Below are 21,360 nucleotides of genomic sequence, written 5' to 3'. Positions count from 1 at the left end.
GCCCTCCCCTCCGCGGCGGCGAGCTGCCGCTGGCCACCTGGGGGCGCTGCCCGGAACCGACGGGAAGGGCCCCGGCGGCGGCCGGCCGGTCTGCGGGGGCGGGGCCGCGCCCGTCCCGTCGCGCCCCGAGCGCCCCGCGGCGGGGAGCCAGGCGCGGGCGGGGAAACAAAAGCGTGCACACCGTATTTGTTTTATTTCCTTTACTTGTTACGTTAAGAACACCTTTTTTTTTTTCACTTTTTTAAAGCAGTTACTGAGGACCCAACATCTCTTTAGGCTTCACCCACTGATCAAACTGGTCTGAGGTGAGGAATCCCAGCTTGATGGCCGCTTCTTTTAACGTTGTCCCTTCCTTGTGCGCCGTTTTGGCAATCTTGGCTGCTTTATCGTATCCTGTAACAAAACGCAAGGAACAAGTCAGCCACTGGCAGTTCCAGAAGATTTGCTAGAGGTGCGAAAAACCTAGGTAGGGCACCTGGCCCCCGGGGAACTGGTGTGCTGGACACCGCTACTAACGTTGAAGATTATCTTAAGTTTTACTGAATCTTTCTATGTTTGGTTGTGAAATAATCAACTATAAGAACATCTTGATTTCAAGAAGTTAGCCTCTATGTTAGCGTTACGTATGGGTTGCTGTGCTATTTGTTATCCGAGGCTGTGTGGCTTGAAGTCCTTATTCTCTGGACCGTAACTAGATCCCCTAGGTTCCATTGTATATGGGATGAGTTATTTGACAACCTGACAAGGTAGATGGATATCTGGCTAACTTGGCAACAAAACTTACTTTTAAGGTATCCTGAAGTGAACTGTCTTCATTATAATACTAAAAAACACACCCACAGGTCAAGAAGACCCTTGCCCAGGTGAAGACCCTTCCCCTGCGCAAGCGTAGTAGCAGAAGAGAATGACACAGCAGATAGTATAATTATATGCAAATCACTAACCAATCATTGTAACCGGGAGTGTACTACCTTGTAATTTTTGTGTATAAATGTAACGGTGAAGTCGGCATAGGTGTGCTTGATTTGTGGAAATTCCACCTAGCACCCGGCGCCGCAATAAAGGATGCCTGCTTTCTAAAACTCCAAATTGAGTCTTGGAGAGTTTTTCCATCTGCCGACTCACGGTAACACTGCTGCTTGACTCTACTTGCAGTGAGTGGGCACCTAATGTTTACACCAACTCCTCACTTATAGTGAAGGTAAATTCTGTTATTCTGGTCTTAATGCATTTAGATCAAAGTTTTATGTGACTTTCTCCTTTTTAAAGAAAAAAAAATCCCGTAATCTTTTCACTTTTCATTAGTAGCGGTCCAATCAGGACAACAGGTACGCAAATTCTCCCAATCTCCCTTTTTTTTTTTCCGACTCTCATCAGAATTATTTTTATAATGCACTGGTATGGCCACTGCAAGGAGGACACACCTTTGTCACCAGTAATTCTAGTCGGTGACATTAAAGTAAATTAACTTTTGGCCTGAGCTGCGACTTGGTCTCCTAAACATTGTGACAATACAACTAATGTGTGCAAAATAATGTTACCGCAAAAATATTTCAGTATAATGTTGTGAGAAGTTTCTGAGCCTTAAACCTACCTATATGCGGATTAAGTGCTGTTACCAACATCAGAGATTCACTCATTAGTTTGTTGATTCTGTCTGTATTGGCTTGGATTCCAACTACACAGTTGTCGGTGAAAGAAACACAAACGTCTCCAAGTAGTCTTGCAGAGTTTAAAACATTTTTAATCTAACAAAAAAGAAAGAAATACCAACTATTACATTCAGACATTAATAGTTGCACAGTCTGGCACATTTGTTCAACAGCAGTGCCCCCCCCACCCCCGGCAATATCCACTGCTTTAACGGGCCGTTTGTAGAAAAGGAGTACAGTAAATAATACACTCTCCTCCTTCTGCAGGGTGAGCTCAGCCACTCCTATTCAAAGGAATTTGTGAGAAGCACTCAACAGCAGAACTCTTGCACTAAGACCACAATGTGTATAATCATTTTGTTATAACAGCTCACAAATAACCAAGTAAAAAATATATGAAGGCATTTGATTCGTTGTCATTTTCCCCCTCGGGTACCGATCAAGAGAAGACATCTAAAAACATAAAGTACAATAATGTCTGGCATTAGTCCTCTATTTTGACAATCCATAACATGCCACTCTTTTTTTTTTTTTGGAGAGGTGTTTGTTTCTATCAAAATTTATCCTCTGCCAGACACATCTCTTGGCTGTTCAATAGGATTTTTTTTTTTTTTCTCAAAACCAGGTGCTGTATGCTTAGAAGTAGTTTGTTCGGATGGAGGGGAAAAAAGCAGTACCCTAAACAGACACAGTAAGGAAGAGACAAATACCAATTTTATTATAAGATTTCATTTTCTTTTCAATCATTTCTTACTAGCATAATAAAAAAAAAGCAGTATCAGTCAGTATAGGCTGTGTCGAAAAATAACGTATGACATGCCGCTTCCTTTGTGCCTCTTATTTCTAACAAGATGACAAAAATCTCAAAAACTTTCTTTTTATTTCTATTTAATATTAGGATCTTTTCCACAAGTCACCTGCATTCTTTTTAAACTCTCATCCCTACACTAACAGCTATACTATTCATTCAACATCTTACACACAGTATGTATCTTGGTGTATCTTGCTCACACTGTAGAAGGCAGCCATTATTTTAAATACTGAAGTCTAAGACTAACCATTTACAATTTTACACGACTCACTTGCCAAAAGCATGTAATCCTTTAGTATTCAGCAGTAACAGAAATCAGTAGCAGATAGTTGCTAAAGAAAAAAATCCTCATTTTTAGCTAAAATACCAAATTCTTTTCAGCTTTGGACAAAATTTTGTCCCTGTGTTCCTCTCTCCCTGCTTTCTTAGACTGACGATAAGCACACATTTTTAACATAAAAGCTTATCTGCATAAGATAGTTTCATGTAAAAAACATTGCCAGTTCCCTGTCAAAGTAACGAGGACTTACCATACAAAAGAATAAAATTTGTTCTCACATTTTCATCACCTTCTCTGGTGCTTGTATTGACCAATTATTCACTGAGTTTTTTCCCCCCTGATTTATCCAATTGTACAAACGATGATTTTAGAAGTCCTAGATACTTAAAACTTTATGAACTTACCATCATGGGCTTAAAAACATTCAGTTCGAAGTGTCCATTGCTACCTCCTACAGTAACAGCAACATGGTTTCCCATAACTTGGGCTGCCACCATGGTTACAGCTTCACACTGAGTAGGGTTCACTTTTCCTGGTTGTGGAAGGGAGAGAAAAAGGTTACCGAAGAAGAAAAAATAAAAATTAAAAAAAATCAGTACCTCCCCTCATTTACCAAATCACATTCAACAGAAGATGTTTTGTAAGAGGTAACGTCTTACTCATCTGTATCTGTGCACCACAGAAAAGAAGTAATTTCCATAAATGATACTAAATTCACTGTACTATTCCAGTAATTCAGCTAGGATTTTTAAAGCAGCTATGGCTGCTTTAGCAAGCTACCAAGACTTTGAGAGCTGGATAAAATGTGCGTGAGCTAAGCAGCTGTTAACTACCACAGTTCTTGAGATTATAACCTGTCTTTATTCGTGTAAGTAGGCATTTCTGGTAAATCATTACCAAATCTCAGTCAACATAAGAAAAGTATTACTAATTTGTTAGAATTATTTGGTAATAAAATTAATACACTCTGTTTATCAGGAGAAAAAAAACCAACCAAACAAATTAGAGTGGCCTCCTAACAAGAAAGTTTTATGGTTGCTTTCATTTCTAGAAATAATCCTAATAAGAGCATTCATTATTTGCTTTTTTGAAAGCCAAATATACTTACGACCTGTTTCTTTTGTAATTTATCATACAGGAAGAATATGCTTAGAATAGTTTTGGATGTACAATATTCACATACACATACTTTTTTATGAGAGGGGCAAGGAGTGATTACTAATACTATTCCTTCCTTTCTTATCCTCCCATATGCTGGGATCACTGCAGAAGAGAGTATGTGAGTACGCAACGCGTATCATGCTAAGTAGTAATTCATAGATTAGATCATTCAAAGCTTGTCTCAGAAAAGTCTTTACACAAAAACTGTAGAGATCTTGCAATTCTGAAAGAAGGTTTTGAGAAGTATGCTTGTATTAATAAAGTCATATTATATGTTTACAGATACTACTCTCTGCCAAGTACTTCCCAACAAACAGTGGTGCAAGCAAGTTTTATGAACACAAATTTTGGTAAAATATGGCAGAAGAGAAAAACTGACAGAAGTGTTGAATCATGGACTTATTGACATTTGTTTGGCAAATATCTGTTAAGAGTGAGTGGTCCAAAACAAAAGAAACAGGCAATTTTTCTCTGTATGTTTTCTCTGTACCTGGCATGATGCTGCTTCCTGGTTCATTTTCAGGCAGGATGAGTTCTCCTAGTCCAGAGCGTGGTCCAGAACCCAGGAAACGAATATCATTAGCTATTTTCATCAGACTACATGCCACTGTGTTCATAGCTCCACTGAGTTCAACTAGAGCATCGTGAGCCGCAAGAGCTTCAAACTTATTTGGAGCAGTGACAAAAGGCAAACCTACAGGGAGGGCAGGAAATATTAAACCAGTGAGGCACTTCCTTGCAGGCATAAACCAGGTAATCAAACACATCATTAGCTTAATAAATAATAATAATAAAAATATTAACAGCACTGTAAGATCATCCCTCTTCTCTAGACTTTTCCTCACAAACATATTTCTTAAACAGACTAAATTCAATACAAAAGACACAATAGAAGTCACTAAAATACAGAAGAATATGAAATTTGCCCATCTGCCCACAACAAAGGTACAAATGTCAAGCTTTCATTCTGCGTTGCATACTAAGCATTGCTTTGCACCACAGTACTTTGTGAATGTCAAGAATCTCCTACAAGTTAGCCCAAACTTACATATTTCTTCCATTAAATCAAGTTAGATACTTTAGATCGTTGGTTGCCAGAATGCTTTCTCCCATTTATGAAAGTAGAGGGGTTTGCAGCACAGTGCAGACATTAGGATAAATAAAAAGTAATCACAATGGAATTGGCTGCTTAAAGAAAAAAGATGCATCCAAGTATCAACACTGGAAGGGAACAACAAACCGGACAGAACATGTGAAAGCTGATTCAGACTTGGGAGGATGCCTGAAACTGCTGCCAACAGCAAGAGCACAGGAGCAATGGAAGCAACAGCTCTGTTTACATTAATTAAATGCCTGAGATTTAAGGCTAGGTTCCACAATGAAAAACATTTCTTCAGGGTTTTGCCCTAGAAGAAAAGTCTCAGCAGAATTTTTTTAGTGGTAATGGACATCACTAAGGACCGACGGCGGGCTGGACTTCTGCCCCATGAAACTACTGGTCTGAGCTTACGTTACCAGTTCAAACAAGAGCAGCATAACCCCCATAATTTCTAGTGTTCTGCAGTTCCTGCCAAACACCAGACCCCACCCAATATGCATGGCCTTCTGAATTACATAGCTGCGTTCTCAGTTGCAGAGATCATCCCAAACTTTCCCTTTTGCCTTTGCCAATAAACTTCCCCTGTAAGAACATCTGGAACTTCAATAGTCTGCCCTACTTGTTTTAAACTCGTACAACCTGCCCATATGGTACACCTAACAAGCATTAAGATGGGAGAGCTTCCTAGCACCTCCGATGGCTTCTTCAAGCACCAAAACAAGGCCTGTACTGCTTCTCAGCAGCTGTTGCTTATGACAAGTTACTTCTTTCCCCTCAGGGTACAAGAAAGTCTTGACCCTCTACAAGACAGTGAATAATAGATCCATTAAAACAAAAATACTGTTGATAAGCAGTTTCAGGTTTTACAGCAAAATTAAATGACAGACGTACACATTGATTTTGGAGGCATTTTAAAAACTGATACTGTGACACACAAGATCTGGTTTACAGCTCAAAAATACTCAATGGCTCTGTAAATTAAGTTTTAAGATCTATAAAGACAGCATCAAAAAAATCAAAAAAGCTAACTTTTACTCTTTCACATGAAAAAACATAGTGGCTTCGGGAGGGTTTTTTCCCCTTCTTTTGTGCCAAGTCACTGTAGATTAAGGGAGCCAGAGGAGCAAAGATCAAGACAGGAGCATTATAGCTGGGCTGATAATAGGAGCTTGAAACTGTATCCATCTCCAATAAGCCTTGCTCAGAAAAACACAGTAATTTCAGTCACTTTCAATGCACTGAGTATAATTATAAAAATACATTGCATGAAAAATCCTAAGTATAAGGCATATAACATACGGCATTAACAGAAAGCTTCATGTTAAAATATAAATACAATTTGAGCTTACGAGAAGTATGGAAACTGAAAGATTTTGTTTGAATTTGACTGTATGTTACATATACTGCTTTACTGATTAACTCCGAAATATCATTCCTCACCCGTCAGTTCAGCCACTTTAGCAGCAACTTTCTCAGCAAAGCCAATTCTTGTGTTTAATCCTGTACCAACTGCAGTCCCGCCAGCTGCCAGTTGATACACTCTTGGCATGGTTGACTCAATCCTAGTCACACCGTATTTAATTTGTTGCACGTAGCCACTAAATTCCTTTGAAAGAAAGGAGGACAAAATAAAGGAACAAAGACAACAACCAAGAATAAGCATCTAGAATTATTTAGACTTTTAACGTGATTGGACTAGTTTCTTTAAAAACCTGAAGGCACTGAACTTTACCCAAATGCTGAATCTTAGCATGTCTTCATTAAGAGGGAAAGTTTACATATATATTAGAAGACTGCTCTCACACTACAAACAATTACACATAAAAACAACCGACATATATAAAAATGTATACACAATACATCTTTCTCTTGCCTTTTATCTCAGTTGTGTACTTAACAGGATCTGAATCCAAGGTAAATCAGCTCTCAGATTAAACTAATGTTCTCAAGGTACAATTAGAGAAACGGATCTTGGGCCTTGTTCACTTAATTTTAGTTAGTAAAAACCCCACCTGTGCATTCTTGGAAAAAATCCACAAATTTTACATGGATTTTTATCAATTCAGTTTAAGTTAATTCATTACCAAATTAACGTAATATATTGTCAAGAATGGCTTATGATAACTAAGATTTGCTATCTCATATATACATATATGATCATATATAAAAGATTTTCGTTCAAAATACTTAGTAGTTTTGTGTGTTGGCAAAACCTCATTTATGTAAGCTTACAGATTACAGACTACCTACCTTCTTCCTTCCAATGTCAGTGTAACAGAAATATCACTTTGTGTTATTTGGTAATGGAACATCTTTTAAAAATCACTTACATCTTACTACTGTTAGAAGTAAAACAAACATGGGAAAAAATTAAGAAAATTTATGATGCAGTTATTAGAGTACAGCATCCAGCAAACCCCAATAAAGATGAAAATGCTCTTGACTGAGATTCAGCCAGTTTCCTGTAATTTATCTTGAACTATCAACTTAATTTCGGCATCCTCAAGTTTGCCTCAGTTTCCTCCAATATATTTACAAGAATTTTTCAAGCAAATGCATAATTTGGCTTTTTTTTTTTTACCTGTCCAAGCGTAAGAGGAACAGCATCTTGTGTATGAGTGCGTCCTATTTTTATGATTTGGGAAAACTCTTTCGATTTCGCTTCAAGTGCATTCTGTAGCTTCTTTAGTCCAGGTAACAACACCTCATTAACCTCCTGGGCAGCAGCAATATGCATTGCCGTTGGGAAAGTGTCATTTGAACTCTGTGAAGGAAGTTCAAGAAATTTATTTACAAGCTTTTCTCACCATTGTTGCTGTAAGATGTACATGTATGGCTTTATTCTCTTTATTTTATAAACAAGAAGAAACTAAACTAAGAGTAAGCAACTTAGGAATGTTCCACAAGTCAATCTGCAGGAATAATCAAATCTTCCAAATTCCAGTCCAGTACCTTATTGAAAAAGTCAACTTTTTATAACTATACCCACAGAAAGTTAACTTGAGTAGATTGTTCACAACAACATTGGGACAAAAAAAAGAAAAATAATTACTATAGTAGTTATGAGACAGGTAACAAATGGATGGATGATTTTAAAACAATTGTAGGTGACTTTAAAACACCTACATGTTGCTTTGATAATGTTAAAACCGTAGTTAACAGGATATTGAGTAAGCACAAAAGATCAGAAAGGGATACAACCAAATCAGTGGCTTAAACTTCAGTTAATTTGAAGGAAACATTGAATGAAGCATAATAAAAAGGTCTACCACGATCCTTGGGGAAAAATTACCCATTACAGTACTTTAGCCATTTTATTATTCTTTCTACACGCTTTATGTAATGCATTATGGAGATAACAGTTACAAGTATCCAACCTTTAGAAACTGGATCTATATTTAACTTCTTTAAGACTGTTTCAGTAGCAGTGGTTGTCACCAGGCCACCTCTGCCCACTACATCATGTGTGAATTCATCTGTCGTGAATGAGTTCAAAATTTTTAATCTAAAAAGCTCATACTGTCACTGACCAACATTTTAAAGTTCATTTATACTGAAAAACATGGAAAATTGTTGCCAAAGCTGTACACAAAACTCCTTTTTTTTAAAAAAACAAAAATCTAAACAGTGGCTGTAAGAGAATTCAAAATTCACAATTAAAAAAAAATACTTTTGACATTAAAAGAAGTATAATACAAGTATAACGACCTGGCTTTTGTTAACATGATCATTCGGATGTACTGGGTTTTTGCTCCCCAGTTTGCCCCCCATTATCTCAATGGCTCTATTGCTGATGACTTCATTGACATTCATATTGGTTTGAGTTCCAGACCCAGTCTGCCACACCACCAATGGAAAGTGATCATTTAATTTTCCTTCGGCTACCTATAATGGAAAAAGAGAGAGAAAAGTTGTTCTACTGTCACAAAAAAAATTAAAAAGCATAAACCTGAGAATTTTATAGCTATAATTCAAATAACGTTCTCCGTTATATTTGTAAATCTACATATAACAATTGTGAATTTATACCAGAATAATTGAGTTTGATGTAATACCAGATATTAAAAGGGAAGAAAACTTTTGCTATGCTTTTTGAAGATGCTGAATTCTGAAACACAGAGAAATACATAATTTGGTTTCATGTTCTACAGTCATAGAAAGAAAAGATTTTTAAAAGGTCTTTTAGGTTATCTCTTAGGTAAGTCCAAAAACATCCCTCCCTTCCCAAATTTTAAAGCAATTTGGATTCTAATCTTCCTGGGTAGGACTAGGGGTAATACGTGCTGGTTCTCCCTTCCACAGTTATTTGCTCAGCTTATTAAGATCTCCCAGGGAAGGAAAATATCTTAAGTAGTTTCTCAATCAGAGCACGTAAGGTGCTTCAGGGCACTGATTCAGTGTCGTGTGTCTCCTTGGCTCATGACCATCCTTTGGGTGTCAGAAACAGCAGTTTTCGGACAGCGCTTATCTGTTTACAAACTCCTCATCAGCATGGGTGCACTGCTTTCTCCTAGGAAATCAAGCTCAACAGCTGCACAGTTTCATCACGACCACTGATCACAACTATACAACAATTTGAATTAGAGGCATTCAGAAGTCCATTCCTTATGGCAAAGAGTTCCCCAGAAGAGGTGTTTTTGCCAAAGGCCATCTGTCATGCACATGCAGTACATGGTATTTGTATGATCGGACTCTGAAATTTCTCCAGAAATAAATTTCATACAGGGAAGTTCCAGACTTCTTGCACCTTTAGACATTAGATTTTGCATCAACACAACGAGCCGGCAGATGGTTGCTGGTATCAGACACCTTCTTTCTGTAAGGCATGCTTTCCCTAATACTGCCCTGGACCTACATGGCTTTAAATTGAGAGGTGCCTAAAAAGGACTTGTGACTGTCTTTACTGCACCTCAACTGTAACTGAATGTGTTACACATATAAACAAGTAAGAGAATCACATGGACTTAAAAAGATTTCATACGTATTGACTTGCTAACGACCCACGAGAACAAGGTCCTGATCAGCCAAAAAAGACTATACCAACTTACATCTTCTGTAGGTAGGCTATGACAACTACTCTCTCAAATCAAAACAGAACAACAGGTACAAATAATCTCCTGTTTGATTTACATTTTTTGGAGCCTGTTGAACCTTACGTGCATTTAGAGATTTTTCTAAATGTGTTTGTGATAGTATCAAAATCTGTGCTCAGAAGTAGCACCCCCATGCATATTAGCCTCAGGAAAGTTGAGAATGCAAAGCAAAGGATCTGTTGTCACAACTCTGAGGCTAGATAACTATCTCCAGATTATCAGGATACATTAGTCCTCCTGGAATCATGCTTTTTGGGAAAGGATCTTATTTATTTCCCATCTTATACAGGGGCAAAGTTCCCACCTCCAAGAGTAACTTGATTCCTTGCTGTATCTCCTTCTTTTTCAGTTATATTAGAAAATTATTTTGGAGGTAAGGGAAAGGCTATCACTGCAGGAGTGTTTTTAAAACACAACAAAGCAGCCCCAAACAACTTCCAGAACCCATGAATCTAAAATAAGTAGCCTTTAGCCACCAAAATTTCTGATCCACCTTTAACTAGAACCCTAGAAACCACAAGAAGAGACTGGACATATTCTGGAGTTCTCCAAAGCTCTTGGGTTTTGGGACTTACGGTGCTACAGCTGGTAGAAAGAGGCTGCAAATACTGAAATATTTTGAAGCTAGTCAGAACAAGAAAGCTCTGTAAAACAATGCTTCTAGATAAATATGTTGATTTACACAAAGCAACACACCTAGTATTACCATCCCTCAAATAATGGTCATTCACAACTCTGTGCACTTGAGTGGCATTTATCCTGAGAAAGAGGAGATGCCTCTGTGTGTCACATCATGTCCTCTTTAGCTATAAAAGCGATACTTAAAAAGCACAGATTTACTAGTACGCTTAAGTCCGAAGAGGAAATAGACTAGTAACAGAGAGAAACTACTCAGATTGCAGATGGTCTTCACATTACCAAGATGCAATTGCTTAACAGATTGGAGACTTCCAAAACAAAAAAGCTTTTATTTGGCATGTCAGACTTCACATTAGCTGAATGAACCGAGATTCCATTCCCCTCCTAGGGTTTTTTATACTGTTCATCTGGTAAGAGTCAACACTATGCAAGTAATGAGTAGTCTTAATAAAGGGGAAAAATTACATAGTTTTTATAACTTAAGTATCAAAATGTATTTGGACATTCTGTCACTTCTATAAACATAAGAAGTAAAACAGTAAAACATTATATTGAGTAAATGATTTCTCAATCTGAAAAATAAAATTTACTAACAATAAATGCCTTCCTCTAACAATTTGAGAAATGCAAGGGGGGTCTTCCCCCAGCCTCCAAACTTCCTGTGAAAAGCTTAACAAAAATACAGTGACAGTTCTAGCATTTTGAACAGTTTGTTCCTACCTCATTTGCTGCCTTTATGATAGCATTAGCAATCTTTGGGTCAAGACCGTAATCTTGATTTACTTCAGCAGCTGCTCTCTTCAAGATGCCAAAAGCCCGTATAACTTGAACCTGAGACACAAGAGTAAGTTTAAATACATCATTCTTCCCCCCAAAGGACATTTTGGGAACCTATAGTGCAGGTCTAGTTCTAAGCCAAACTCCTTCTGAACTTCAATCCACCAGTAGTCCATCAACCAAACCAAAGAGCAATCCGGTCACATGACCTGTGCTCCCATTAACAGCAACATTTATCCAAGCAGTCCGGAAAGCAGTACACAGCTCATCCTTTCTTTGTGTATCAAAAAAGATTACATGCATTAAAATGAACAGAAAAGGAGAACTGGTTCTATTTCTAAAATAGCCTTTTTGAGGGCAAACTGACATATGTTTCAGTACATGCAAAACCAGTGCATGACAAAGTGTGTGCACACTAACGCTTTATGCACAACTACATGTGAAAAAGTAACTTCGTATCAACTCATGCTAAACTGAACATCTTCAATAACAAACTGCATAACGCTACAGCAAACAAGTTATTCCACTCAGTCTTTCGTCTTCAGAAAAATAAAAGGTAGATTTCTATTCAACACAATAAAGTAATTATTCAAAAGCAACATTCAATTTATTTAAATGCAACAAAAAAATATTTCTACCACAGAACAGTATCTTGCCATGGAATTTCTAACTTTAAAATTCAAAGTTGCTCATATTCCCAGCAGAAGTCTAAGAAGAAGGTATTCACTCTCACATCCAAAAAATACTTAAAGAGAAGAAATGAATACAGCTTTAAATTACTTACTGGCATTCTTTCTGAAACACCTCCAATCTTGAAGTTCATTGTAGATCTTACAGTCTGGGCACCATAGTATTTGTCACTTGGGACCTTCAGTTCACCAAAGGTATCATATTCTATCCTAAAAGCCTCTTGAGTGGACTATGGAAAAGGAAAAAAATGTATTTCAAACACTGGTAAACAGCACAACCTTTCTGAAAGCAGATACAGTTAAGAAAAAAATGTGCAAGAAGTGGGAAAAAAACAAAACAAAGACACGCAGCTAATCATAGGTATTTTATATCTTCAGAGTTAAGACATTTTTCTAGTTTGAGCACCTGCCTCACTAAAAGTCACAACTACTAACATTATGCAGCCTAGCAGACCCAGTGGTGACAGGCAGCACTGCAAGGCTTAAGATCTCGGCTGCCCATTGTACGAAACACATCATCCTGATGCAAGACTCGGTTTCTTCTTTTCGAAGAATTAGTAACTTATCTTACAATTTACAGAATTGGTGTTTTGTTAAAACCAAACTGAAGAACTACCACGGTAAGAATTCAGGTGGAATCCACCCAGGCAACATACATGTAACACAAATCCTATTCAAAATCCACACTGCACATGGGACAGAAGAAAAATACTGGAAGGGAGCACCTGACTAATTCAGTACCAAGTTACTGACAATTAATTATCTTCTTAAGCCTCATAAACCAGGAACACAGTTGCCCTAGCTGTGCAACGTGAAGAAACTGCATCTAGGTATATTTTCTGCAATATTTACATAAGGCAGTATTTCTGTATCATGTATACACCTAGCATGCATTATTATCTAACACAGCCAGAGGTAAATTAATTTTAGCTGACATACACCAACTAAAAAGTAAATTTTTACTTTCTGTGAAACAACCCATTCATTTGTGACAATGTGATCACACTCACATGCAGCTCTACAAAGATTATGGGACTGGACAGGAAGCAAGAGCAGTTTACTCCTCCTCTCCCTACGCCTTGGTCAGCAAAGTCCCAATTTTCTTTGAGAAAGGTGTTTTTCCTTCCCCAGAAGAGGAGGTTACCTTCTTGCAGAGTCTTCAGGAAAGGGAGGAAGTCTTTTTTAGTTCTTAATCATAGATGGAGTGAAACAATCCCAGCTCCATAGGTAGGGTACATACATATACAGTGCCAGGCTCTGACCTAATCTTGACCTTCAAGGGCGAGTCCTTGGGGTAGCTCTATCATAGAATCATAGAATAGTTTGGGTTGGAAGGGACCTTTAAAGGTCATCTAGTCCAACCCCCCCTGCAATGAGCATCAAGTCAGTGTTGCAGTGCAGTGAAAGAAGAAAATCAAACGTTAGGAACTGTTAAGAAAAGCAGAGGATACAAGAAAAAACATCACTCTGCCGTGACGGTTCATCTACACTTTGAAGTCTTTGTGCAGATTCAGTTCTTTCATCCCAAAAAGCTTATTACTGGAAACAGTTCAAAGAAAGGCAATAAGGCTGATGAAAGGTAGGAAACAGCTTTCTTAAGACTACTTTTTCTTTCAGAAAAGAGGCAACTTGGGGTTTGAAGGAAAACCGAGGTCAATAAAAGCATCAGTAGAATGGCAATAGGTGTTAGCTGCTCACTGTCTCTTCCGATACAAGAAACAGGAGCCATAATGTTAGGCTAGTCAGAGTCGGGTTCAAAGCCAGCAAAAGGAAGCAGCTCTTCACACAAGTAGCAGACTGACGAAACTCCTTGCCAGCTGATGCTACGGATGCTAGAAGCCCGCACAAGTTCAGGGAAAGTGAGGTAAGCACTCAGAAGAAAGATCTGAACTGGGTTATTATACAGACAAACCACAGACTCGGGAAATCCCCTGATGTGAAAATGAGAATCATAGAATCATAGAATCATTAAGGTTGGAAAAGACCTCTAAGATCATCGAGTCCAACCATCGACCCAACACCACCAGGCCCACTAAACCATCTCCCTAAGCGCCTCATCTACACATCTTTTAAATACCTCCAGGGATGGGGACTCAACCACTTCCCCGGGCAGCCTGTTCCAATGTTTAACCACTCTTTCAGGAAAGAAATTTTTCCTCACGTCCAATCTAAACCTCCCCTGGCACAACTTGAGGCCTTTTCCTCTCGTCCTATCACTAGTTACTTGGGAGAAGAGACTGACACCCACCTCACTACAACCTCCTTTCAGGTAGTTGCAGAGAGCGATGAGGTCTCCCCTCAGCCTCCTTTTCTCCAGGCTAAACAACCCCAGTTCCCTCAGCCGCTCCTCAGAAGACTTGTTCTCCAGACCCCTCACCAGCCTCGTTGCCCTTCTCTGGACACGCTCTAACACCTCAATGTCCTTCTTGTAGTGAGGGGCCCAAAACTGAACACAGTATTCAAGGTGCGGCCTCACCAGTGCCGAGTACAGGGGCACGATCACTTCCCTACTCCTGCTGGCCACACTATGTCTGATACAGGCCAGGATGCCATTGGCCTTCTTGGCCACCTGGGCACACTGCCGGCTCATGTTCAGCCAGCTGTCAACCAACACCCCCAGGTCCTTTTCCGCCAGGCAGCTTTCCTGCCACTCTTCCCCAAGCCTGTAGCGCTGCATGGGGTTGTTGTGGCCAAAGTGCAGGACCCGGCACTTTGCCTTGTTGAATCTCATACAGTTGGCCTCGGCCCATCGATCCAGCCTGTCCAGGTCCCTCTGCAGAGCCTTCCTACCCTCGAGCAGATCAACACTCCCGCCCAACTTGGTGTCGTCTGCAAACTTACTGAGGGTGCACTTGATCCCCTCATCCAGATCATTGACAAAGATATTGAACAAGACCGGCCCCAGTACTGAGCCCTGGGGAACACCGCTCGTGACCGGCCGCCAACTGGATGTAACTCCATTCACCACAACTCTCTGGGCCCGGCCGTCCAGCCAGTTTTTGACCCAGCGAAGAGCACACCTGTCTAAGCCATGAGCCGCCAGCTTCTCTAGAAGAATGCTGTGGGAGACAGTGTCAAAGGCCTTGCTGAAGTCCAGGTAGACCACATCCACAGCCTTTCCCTCATCCACTAGGCGGGTCACCTGGTCATAGAAGGAGATCAGGTTGGTCAAGCAGGACCTGCCTCTCATGAATCCATGCTGGCTGGGCCTGATCCCCTGGCTGTCCCGCACATGCCTTGTGAGCGCCCTCAAGATGAACCGCTCCATAATCTTCCCCGGCACCGAGGTCAGGCTGACAGGCCTGTAGTTCCCCGGATCCTCCTTCCGGCCCTTCTTGTAGATGGGTGTCACATTGGCAAGCCTCCAGTCGTCCGGGACCTCCCCCGTTAACCAGGACTGCTGATAAATGATGGAGAGTGGCTTGGTGAGCTCCTCCGCCAGCTCCCTCAGCACTCTCAGGTGGATCCCATCCAGCCCCATAGACTTGTGAGCATCCAGGTGGTGTAGCAGGTCATTGACTGCTTCTTCTTGGATTATGGGGGGTTCATCCTGCTCGCCGTCCCTGTCTTCCAGCTCAGGGGGCCGAGTACCCTGAGGATAACTGGTCTGCCTGTTAAAGACTGAGGCAAAGGCGGCATTGAGTACCTCAGCCTTTTCCTCATCCTCGGTGACAACATTCCCCCCCGCATCCAATAAAGGATGGAGATTCTCCTTGGCTCTCTTCTTGTCATTAATATATTTGTAAAAACACTTTTTGTTGTCTTTAACGACAGCAGCCAGATTGCGTTCTAGCTGGGCTTTTGCCTTTCTCATTTCCTCTCTGCACAACCTAACAAGATCCCTGTACTCTTCTTGAGTTGCCTGCCTCTTCTTCCACAAGCGGTAAACTCTCCTTTTTTTCCTGAGTCCCAGCAAAAGCTCCCCGTTCAGCCAGGCTGGTCGTCTTCCCCGCCCGTTCTTCTTACAGCACATGGGGACAAGCCTGCTCCTGCACCTTTAAGACTTCCTTCTTGAAGATCGTCCAGCCTTCCTGGACCCCTTTGCCCTTCAGGACCGTCTCCCAAGGGACTCTCTCAACCAGTGCCCTGAACAGGCCAAAGTCCGCCCTCCGGAAGTCCATGGTTGCGGTTTTGCTGGCCCCTCTCCATACTTCACCAAGAATCGAGAATTCTACCATTTCACGGTCGCTAAGCCCAAGACGGCCTCCGACCACCACATCTCCCACCAGTCCTTCTCTGTTTGTAAACAGCAGGTCGAGCGAGGCACCTCCCCTGGTAGGCTCACTTACCAGCTGTGTCAGGAAGTTGTCTTCCACACACTCCAGGAACCTCCTAGACTGCTTCCTCTCTGCCGTGTTGTATTTCCAGCAGACGTCCGGGAAGTTGAAGTCCCCCACGAGAACAAGGGCTAGCGATTGAGAGACTTCTGCCAGCCACTTGTAGAATGCTTCATCCGCCCCTTCATCCTGGTTGGGTGGTCTATAACAGACTCCCAGCAGGATATCTGCCTCGTTGGCCTTCCCCCTCATCCTTACCCATAAACACTCAACCGTATCATCATCACAATCGTTGAACTCTAGACAATTGAAACACTCCCTAACGTACAGGGCCACCCCACCGCCTCTCCTTCCTCGCCTGTCCCTTCTGAAGAGTCTATAGCCATCCATTGCAGCACTCCAATCGTGAGAGTCACCCCACCATGTTTCTGTGATGGCGACTAAGTCATATCTATCCCGCTGCACAATGGCTTCCAGCTCCTCCTGTTTGCCGCCCATGCTGCGTGCATTGGTGTATATGCACTTGAGCTGGGCTATCGATTTCGCCCCCGGCATTGGCATGCCACCCCTAGGCTCATCTCTAGTGAGCCTGGTTTTATCCCCTTCCCCCTTCAAACCTAGTTTAAAGCCCTCTCAATGAGCCCTGCCAATTCATGAGCAATGATCCTTTTCCCCCTGTGAGATAGCTGGACTCCATCTGTCGCCAAATGAGGATTCTGGGTCAGAGTAAGAGGAAAGCATCGTGTATGTTTGCACAGTTCTTACTCTTCCCTAGGTGTCCGCTTCTGAAGTCACACTGTTCCTCTCTTTTCTTGGTCCGTTTTACTTGCTCCTTGCTTGGTGGGTCTCCGTCTTCTTGGACAGGAGCACAGCTGGGTATTGGGAAGAACACCGTCTCCAGCAACACTGACTTTCTGCAGCAGCCTGTCCAGGTGCACATCACCGTGGATGGCAAGCTGCAGGTGGTAGTAGTGTGGGGGGGTGTCCCAGCCTTTTTACTGTCCTAACCGGCGTTCCCAGCCAGATGGAGACGCTCTGCCATCAGGTACCCCAGCAGTCGTGTACCGGAGACACCAGTCCCGCTCACTTAGGGCACTTCTGCAGAGTAGACGGTGCATGCGACCAAAAAGAAACTGCAGCCTGGCCCACAAACAGGGTTAGCTCTTGCTGTCCCACTCCCCACACCTTGTGTTTTGGTTGATGCTCTCCCAGACACTGACCCCAGAAGAACACAAAGCTTAGTGTGGACCAGTATGCCATTCCTATGTTCTCTAATCCTCTTTATCGTATTTTAATCACTTAGCATTCATTTACATGCTAACAAGAAACAGAACACAGTCAGCGCTTATTTAGTATCTTACTACCAAAAATGTTTAATGGGGGTGCTTGTGGATGTTACTGTGCTTGTGCACATACTAATATTCCAACAGTAGGTATCACTGATGCATGGTCTCTGAAATCCCTGCTTTTGCTATCTGGACACCTTGTGTAAGCAGACAACATCAAGCTTTTCCTAGAGCTGGATGAGCAGAACCAATTCAGTTCCAAGCCCAGCTCTTGATATTGTCAGTGGTTGAGTCACCAAAAGTATCCACACTCAAACAATATAAAAAAGTTAAACTACCTGTAACCTTTTAGACAAAAAAGCTAGCAGTTGCGCAATTAATTCCTCAAACTTACATAATTCCAATGTCAACAATGGTGAAACAAAGATAAATAGGATCAGTACCTCCTTGTACAAGTACCTTTTAACAAATAAATCCCGTTACTAAAAAAAATTACTTCCCTAGCCAATTCCACGTTACACACACTCACAAACTCCAATGAAGTTAACAGGGTAAACAACTTTAAGCTGAATGTCATTAGCTGATTAACAGAGTAAAAAGTAACATTAGGAAAAAAAGCAAAGTGAATTTTTTCATACATATTAAAGTAACTAAACTAACTTCATCACTACCTTCAGACTACCATAGCAGCCTGCAGAATGCACTACCTGAATTTTAATGTAAAAAACATGCTTCTCCCACTCCTTATATGGAATTCACCCTCTTGAGTGGCTTTATGTCCCAGTTTCTGTATCTAAAGCAGTTTCTGCAGTCGGTCCCTGCCCTAGGGAACCTGCTGTAATATGGTGCAACAGTAGCTCACTTGTGTCAGCTCTCCCACATCAGTGGGCCACAGGAGAAGCCAAAAGGAGACCTAGCAACTCTGCCGCAAGCCAAGGCAAACTCCTGTGCTCGCTTAGTTTCTATCACAGCTACAGCAAGTCTCAGCTCAGAACTACTATTCCTCACCTTTACAAAACAAATTTTTTTTTTTTTTTAAGAGGCCTGACAAGGTGTGCTCTGCCCCCCAAAATCCCAAGAACCCATAGTCCAAAGCTTACACAGTTAGGCAAACGTAACTGTACCTTTGCCTCGTTGCAGGGAACGAATCAGCTAGATCTGATTGCACCATAACGCACTGGAGATATTCAAATGGCAGAACTGCTGCAATAATGTTTCCTGTGGAAAATTACATTCTGATTTAAGGATGCAGCAACTTTTGGATATAAGTATTTCAATTCAAAGAATCACCATTTTTAGCATGTTAAAACCAATCTTTAAAGGCCAGCAGAAAATGAAATTTGTGCTCAACTGCTCTCCTTTAGCAGATGAATGTTTCCATTTTTAAGTGTCGCTTCTCCTTTATAATATCGAGTCACAAATTCTGAAATTTACTCTTTAGAAACCAAAGCCAAATATTTTACAACATTCAGCCGAAGAAGGAAAGAACATTACGACCACAATTCCATTTAAAACATCTTGTGCAATTTAGATCTAAGTTACGGCAGCACAATAGTCATACCGTAGGACAACATGCAGGTTTGGTTGTGTCTACACGAGACCAAAACAAAATCCTGCTGCTGAAAAATCTCTGCGAACATCAAAAAGTGGTAGGGGTTTTTTAATGTAAATATTCATTGGTACTTTTTTTGTACATTTTCCTTTTGGAAATAAAAACATACAAAGTTTTCCTGTAAGAATTCAAGGGCTGCTTGAGTTCCAAATTCACTGAGGGACGTTTTGCTCTGACTACTGCTGTTAGTTAAGCTCAAGCAATTAATAATGCCTGTTTACAGGATAGATCATACTTCTGACAGGCAAAGATCAAAACGTGTATGTTTCTGGTAAGACTGCAGCCTTTCTTAAATACTGGGTCTTCAGCAAGTAAATGAAGACCATGATCTATGATGTTTTTCTTGGATGATGCCACAAGATTAAAAAAAGGGAACTATTTGAGAGGCCAATGGTTTATGAGTCACATCACCTGTGTCAGAGCAGACTTTCTTATACAGGTACGTTTCATTCACCATGCAGTTTACTCACTCATTTGGAAGCTTGGGGTTTTTATGCTATTTTCTATACCTTAATCAATATCACAGATGGGGAACTAATGTTCTAGTGAATTTTATTAAGAGTATCAAATCCTAAACACCCTACTTTCTCCTGGAATTCTTCCAACAGTCTCACACTACCTCCTTGTTTTTAGGAGTGAACTTACAGAGATGCATCCGAGACTAAGGTTTCCATGCAACTTCCTAGTTGTTAGCACTAAGACTCAGAGTTCCTTATTCAAATAGCATTTTCATTTCTACATTGAGCCACGTACAATAAACAAGTCCCATTCACGTTTCAGCCTGACAATGAACTGACTATACCTGAACAACAACTGAGGATGCCTGCTAGAGGTCACAGGCAGTTCTCAGCTGAAAGCTCCCTAGCTTTCAGGCAGCCCCAAAGATTTCCCAGATACCTCCATTTCTGTGAGGATACAGCTTTTTCTCATTTGTGCCTCAACAACTCTAAGAAAGGCCCTGAAATTTCTGTGGAAGGCGCTGCTGCATGCCACAGCTCTGTCACAGCAAGTCCTGCAGTAACACCTCTCGCGGCTACCTGTCCCGATGCCACCCCTCCCCAGCCATGCTAAGACAGCCAACAGCCGTGCTCAGGACGTAAATCTCATCCCCTGGGCAGAGCACCCGGACAGCTGCGCGCTGCAGATACCACCAGCCCGCCCCGGCAGCAACCACCCCCTGGGGGCTGCAAATCTGGGTGCGCTAGCGCTGCCGAGCGGCGGCAGAGCCGGGCCCCGGCGCTGCCCGCGCACTCCGCCGCACGGCGCCGGGCGGGGACAAGCCCCGCAGCCTACCCCGGCGGAAGAGGAAAACGGCCGCGCAAGCTTGACAGGGGACGGCGGCAACCTCTTCCCGGTGCCGTTGCCGGCGCCCTCCTCACGGGGGAACACACCGGATTAAAGCCCCCGGGCCGGCCCAGCCTGGCCGGCGGCCGCCGCTCCCTCAGGCAGCGCGCGCCTGCTCCCCCTCCCCTCTCCGGCCGGTGAGCGGCGCGGGGGGCCGAGAGAGGGTCGCGAGCGCCGGCGAGCGCAGGGGGAGGAGTCACGGCGGCAGCGGCTGGCAGTGGCAGTTAGAGGTCACCGCTCCCCCTGCCCCTCCCCCCCCGCCGGCGTGCTCACCATGGCGGCGCGCGGCGGCGGGCCCCAGCCCGCGGCGGCGGCGCGCGGGGGCAGATGGCGCGCGAGGAGGCCTGCGGAGCAGCCCAGGCGGCGACAGGCGCGGAGTGAGCGGTGCATGGTGACGGCGGCGGGGAGCACCGCCGGGGGCTGGCCGCGGGGAGGGGAGAGGGAGCGGGCCCGCCCCGGACGAGCGTCAAGGTGGCAAGGGCGTCCATCACCGTAGAGGCTCCGCCGCGCCAATCGGTTGCGGCGGGCGGGGCGGCAGCCGGGCTCGGGCGAGCCAGTCGCGGGAGAACCGCCTCAGCGGCGGGGCGGGGCCGAGGGGCCGGCGCCTTGCGCCGCGGCAGGCTGAGGGCGGCCCCTCGCC

The 21,360-nt window shown here is 42.6% G+C and overlaps 1 protein-coding gene across 1 annotated transcript; it reads right to left on the bottom strand.

Moving 5' to 3' along the window:
• Positions 1 to 185: 185 nt before the first annotated feature.
• On the bottom strand, positions 186 to 21,125 carry FH (fumarate hydratase). Its single transcript, XM_076330208.1, has 10 exons — positions 20,994 to 21,125; positions 12,297 to 12,431; positions 11,456 to 11,566; positions 8,712 to 8,888; positions 7,585 to 7,767; positions 6,444 to 6,609; positions 4,395 to 4,598; positions 3,148 to 3,275; positions 1,595 to 1,748; positions 186 to 393 (listed from the first exon to the last, which is right to left on the bottom strand). Exons 1-10 carry the CDS (start codon positions 21,108 to 21,110, stop codon positions 251 to 253), a joined length of 1,518 nt encoding a protein of 505 aa, XP_076186323.1. The 5' UTR covers positions 21,111 to 21,125; the 3' UTR covers positions 186 to 250.
• Positions 21,126 to 21,360: the final 235 nt, after the last annotated feature.

The sequence above is a fragment of the Aptenodytes patagonicus genome, chromosome 2 (assembly GCF_965638725.1).
Source record: "Aptenodytes patagonicus chromosome 2, bAptPat1.pri.cur, whole genome shotgun sequence".
In the NCBI taxonomy this organism is placed as follows: Eukaryota; Metazoa; Chordata; class Aves; order Sphenisciformes; family Spheniscidae; genus Aptenodytes; species Aptenodytes patagonicus.
The sequence above is the reverse complement of the archived record's forward strand: the minus strand, read 5'-3'. Positions and strand labels throughout refer to the sequence as shown.

Bases quoted from the DNA above. Each gene is read 5' to 3' on its own strand.
- FH (XM_076330208.1), bottom strand. From the start codon at position 21,110: ATGCACCGCTCACTCCGCGCCTGTCGCCGCCTGGGCTGCTCCGCAGGC. The intron at 7,768-8,711 runs GTCGTTATACTT...CTTCCTTCACAG, and splicing joins ATCATGTTAACAAAAGCCAG to AGTTCAAATGACACTTTCCC. The intron at 6,610-7,584 runs GTAAAAAAAAAA...TTTCTTTCAAAG, and splicing joins TTCCTCTTACGCTTGGACAG to GAATTTAGTGGCTACGTGCA.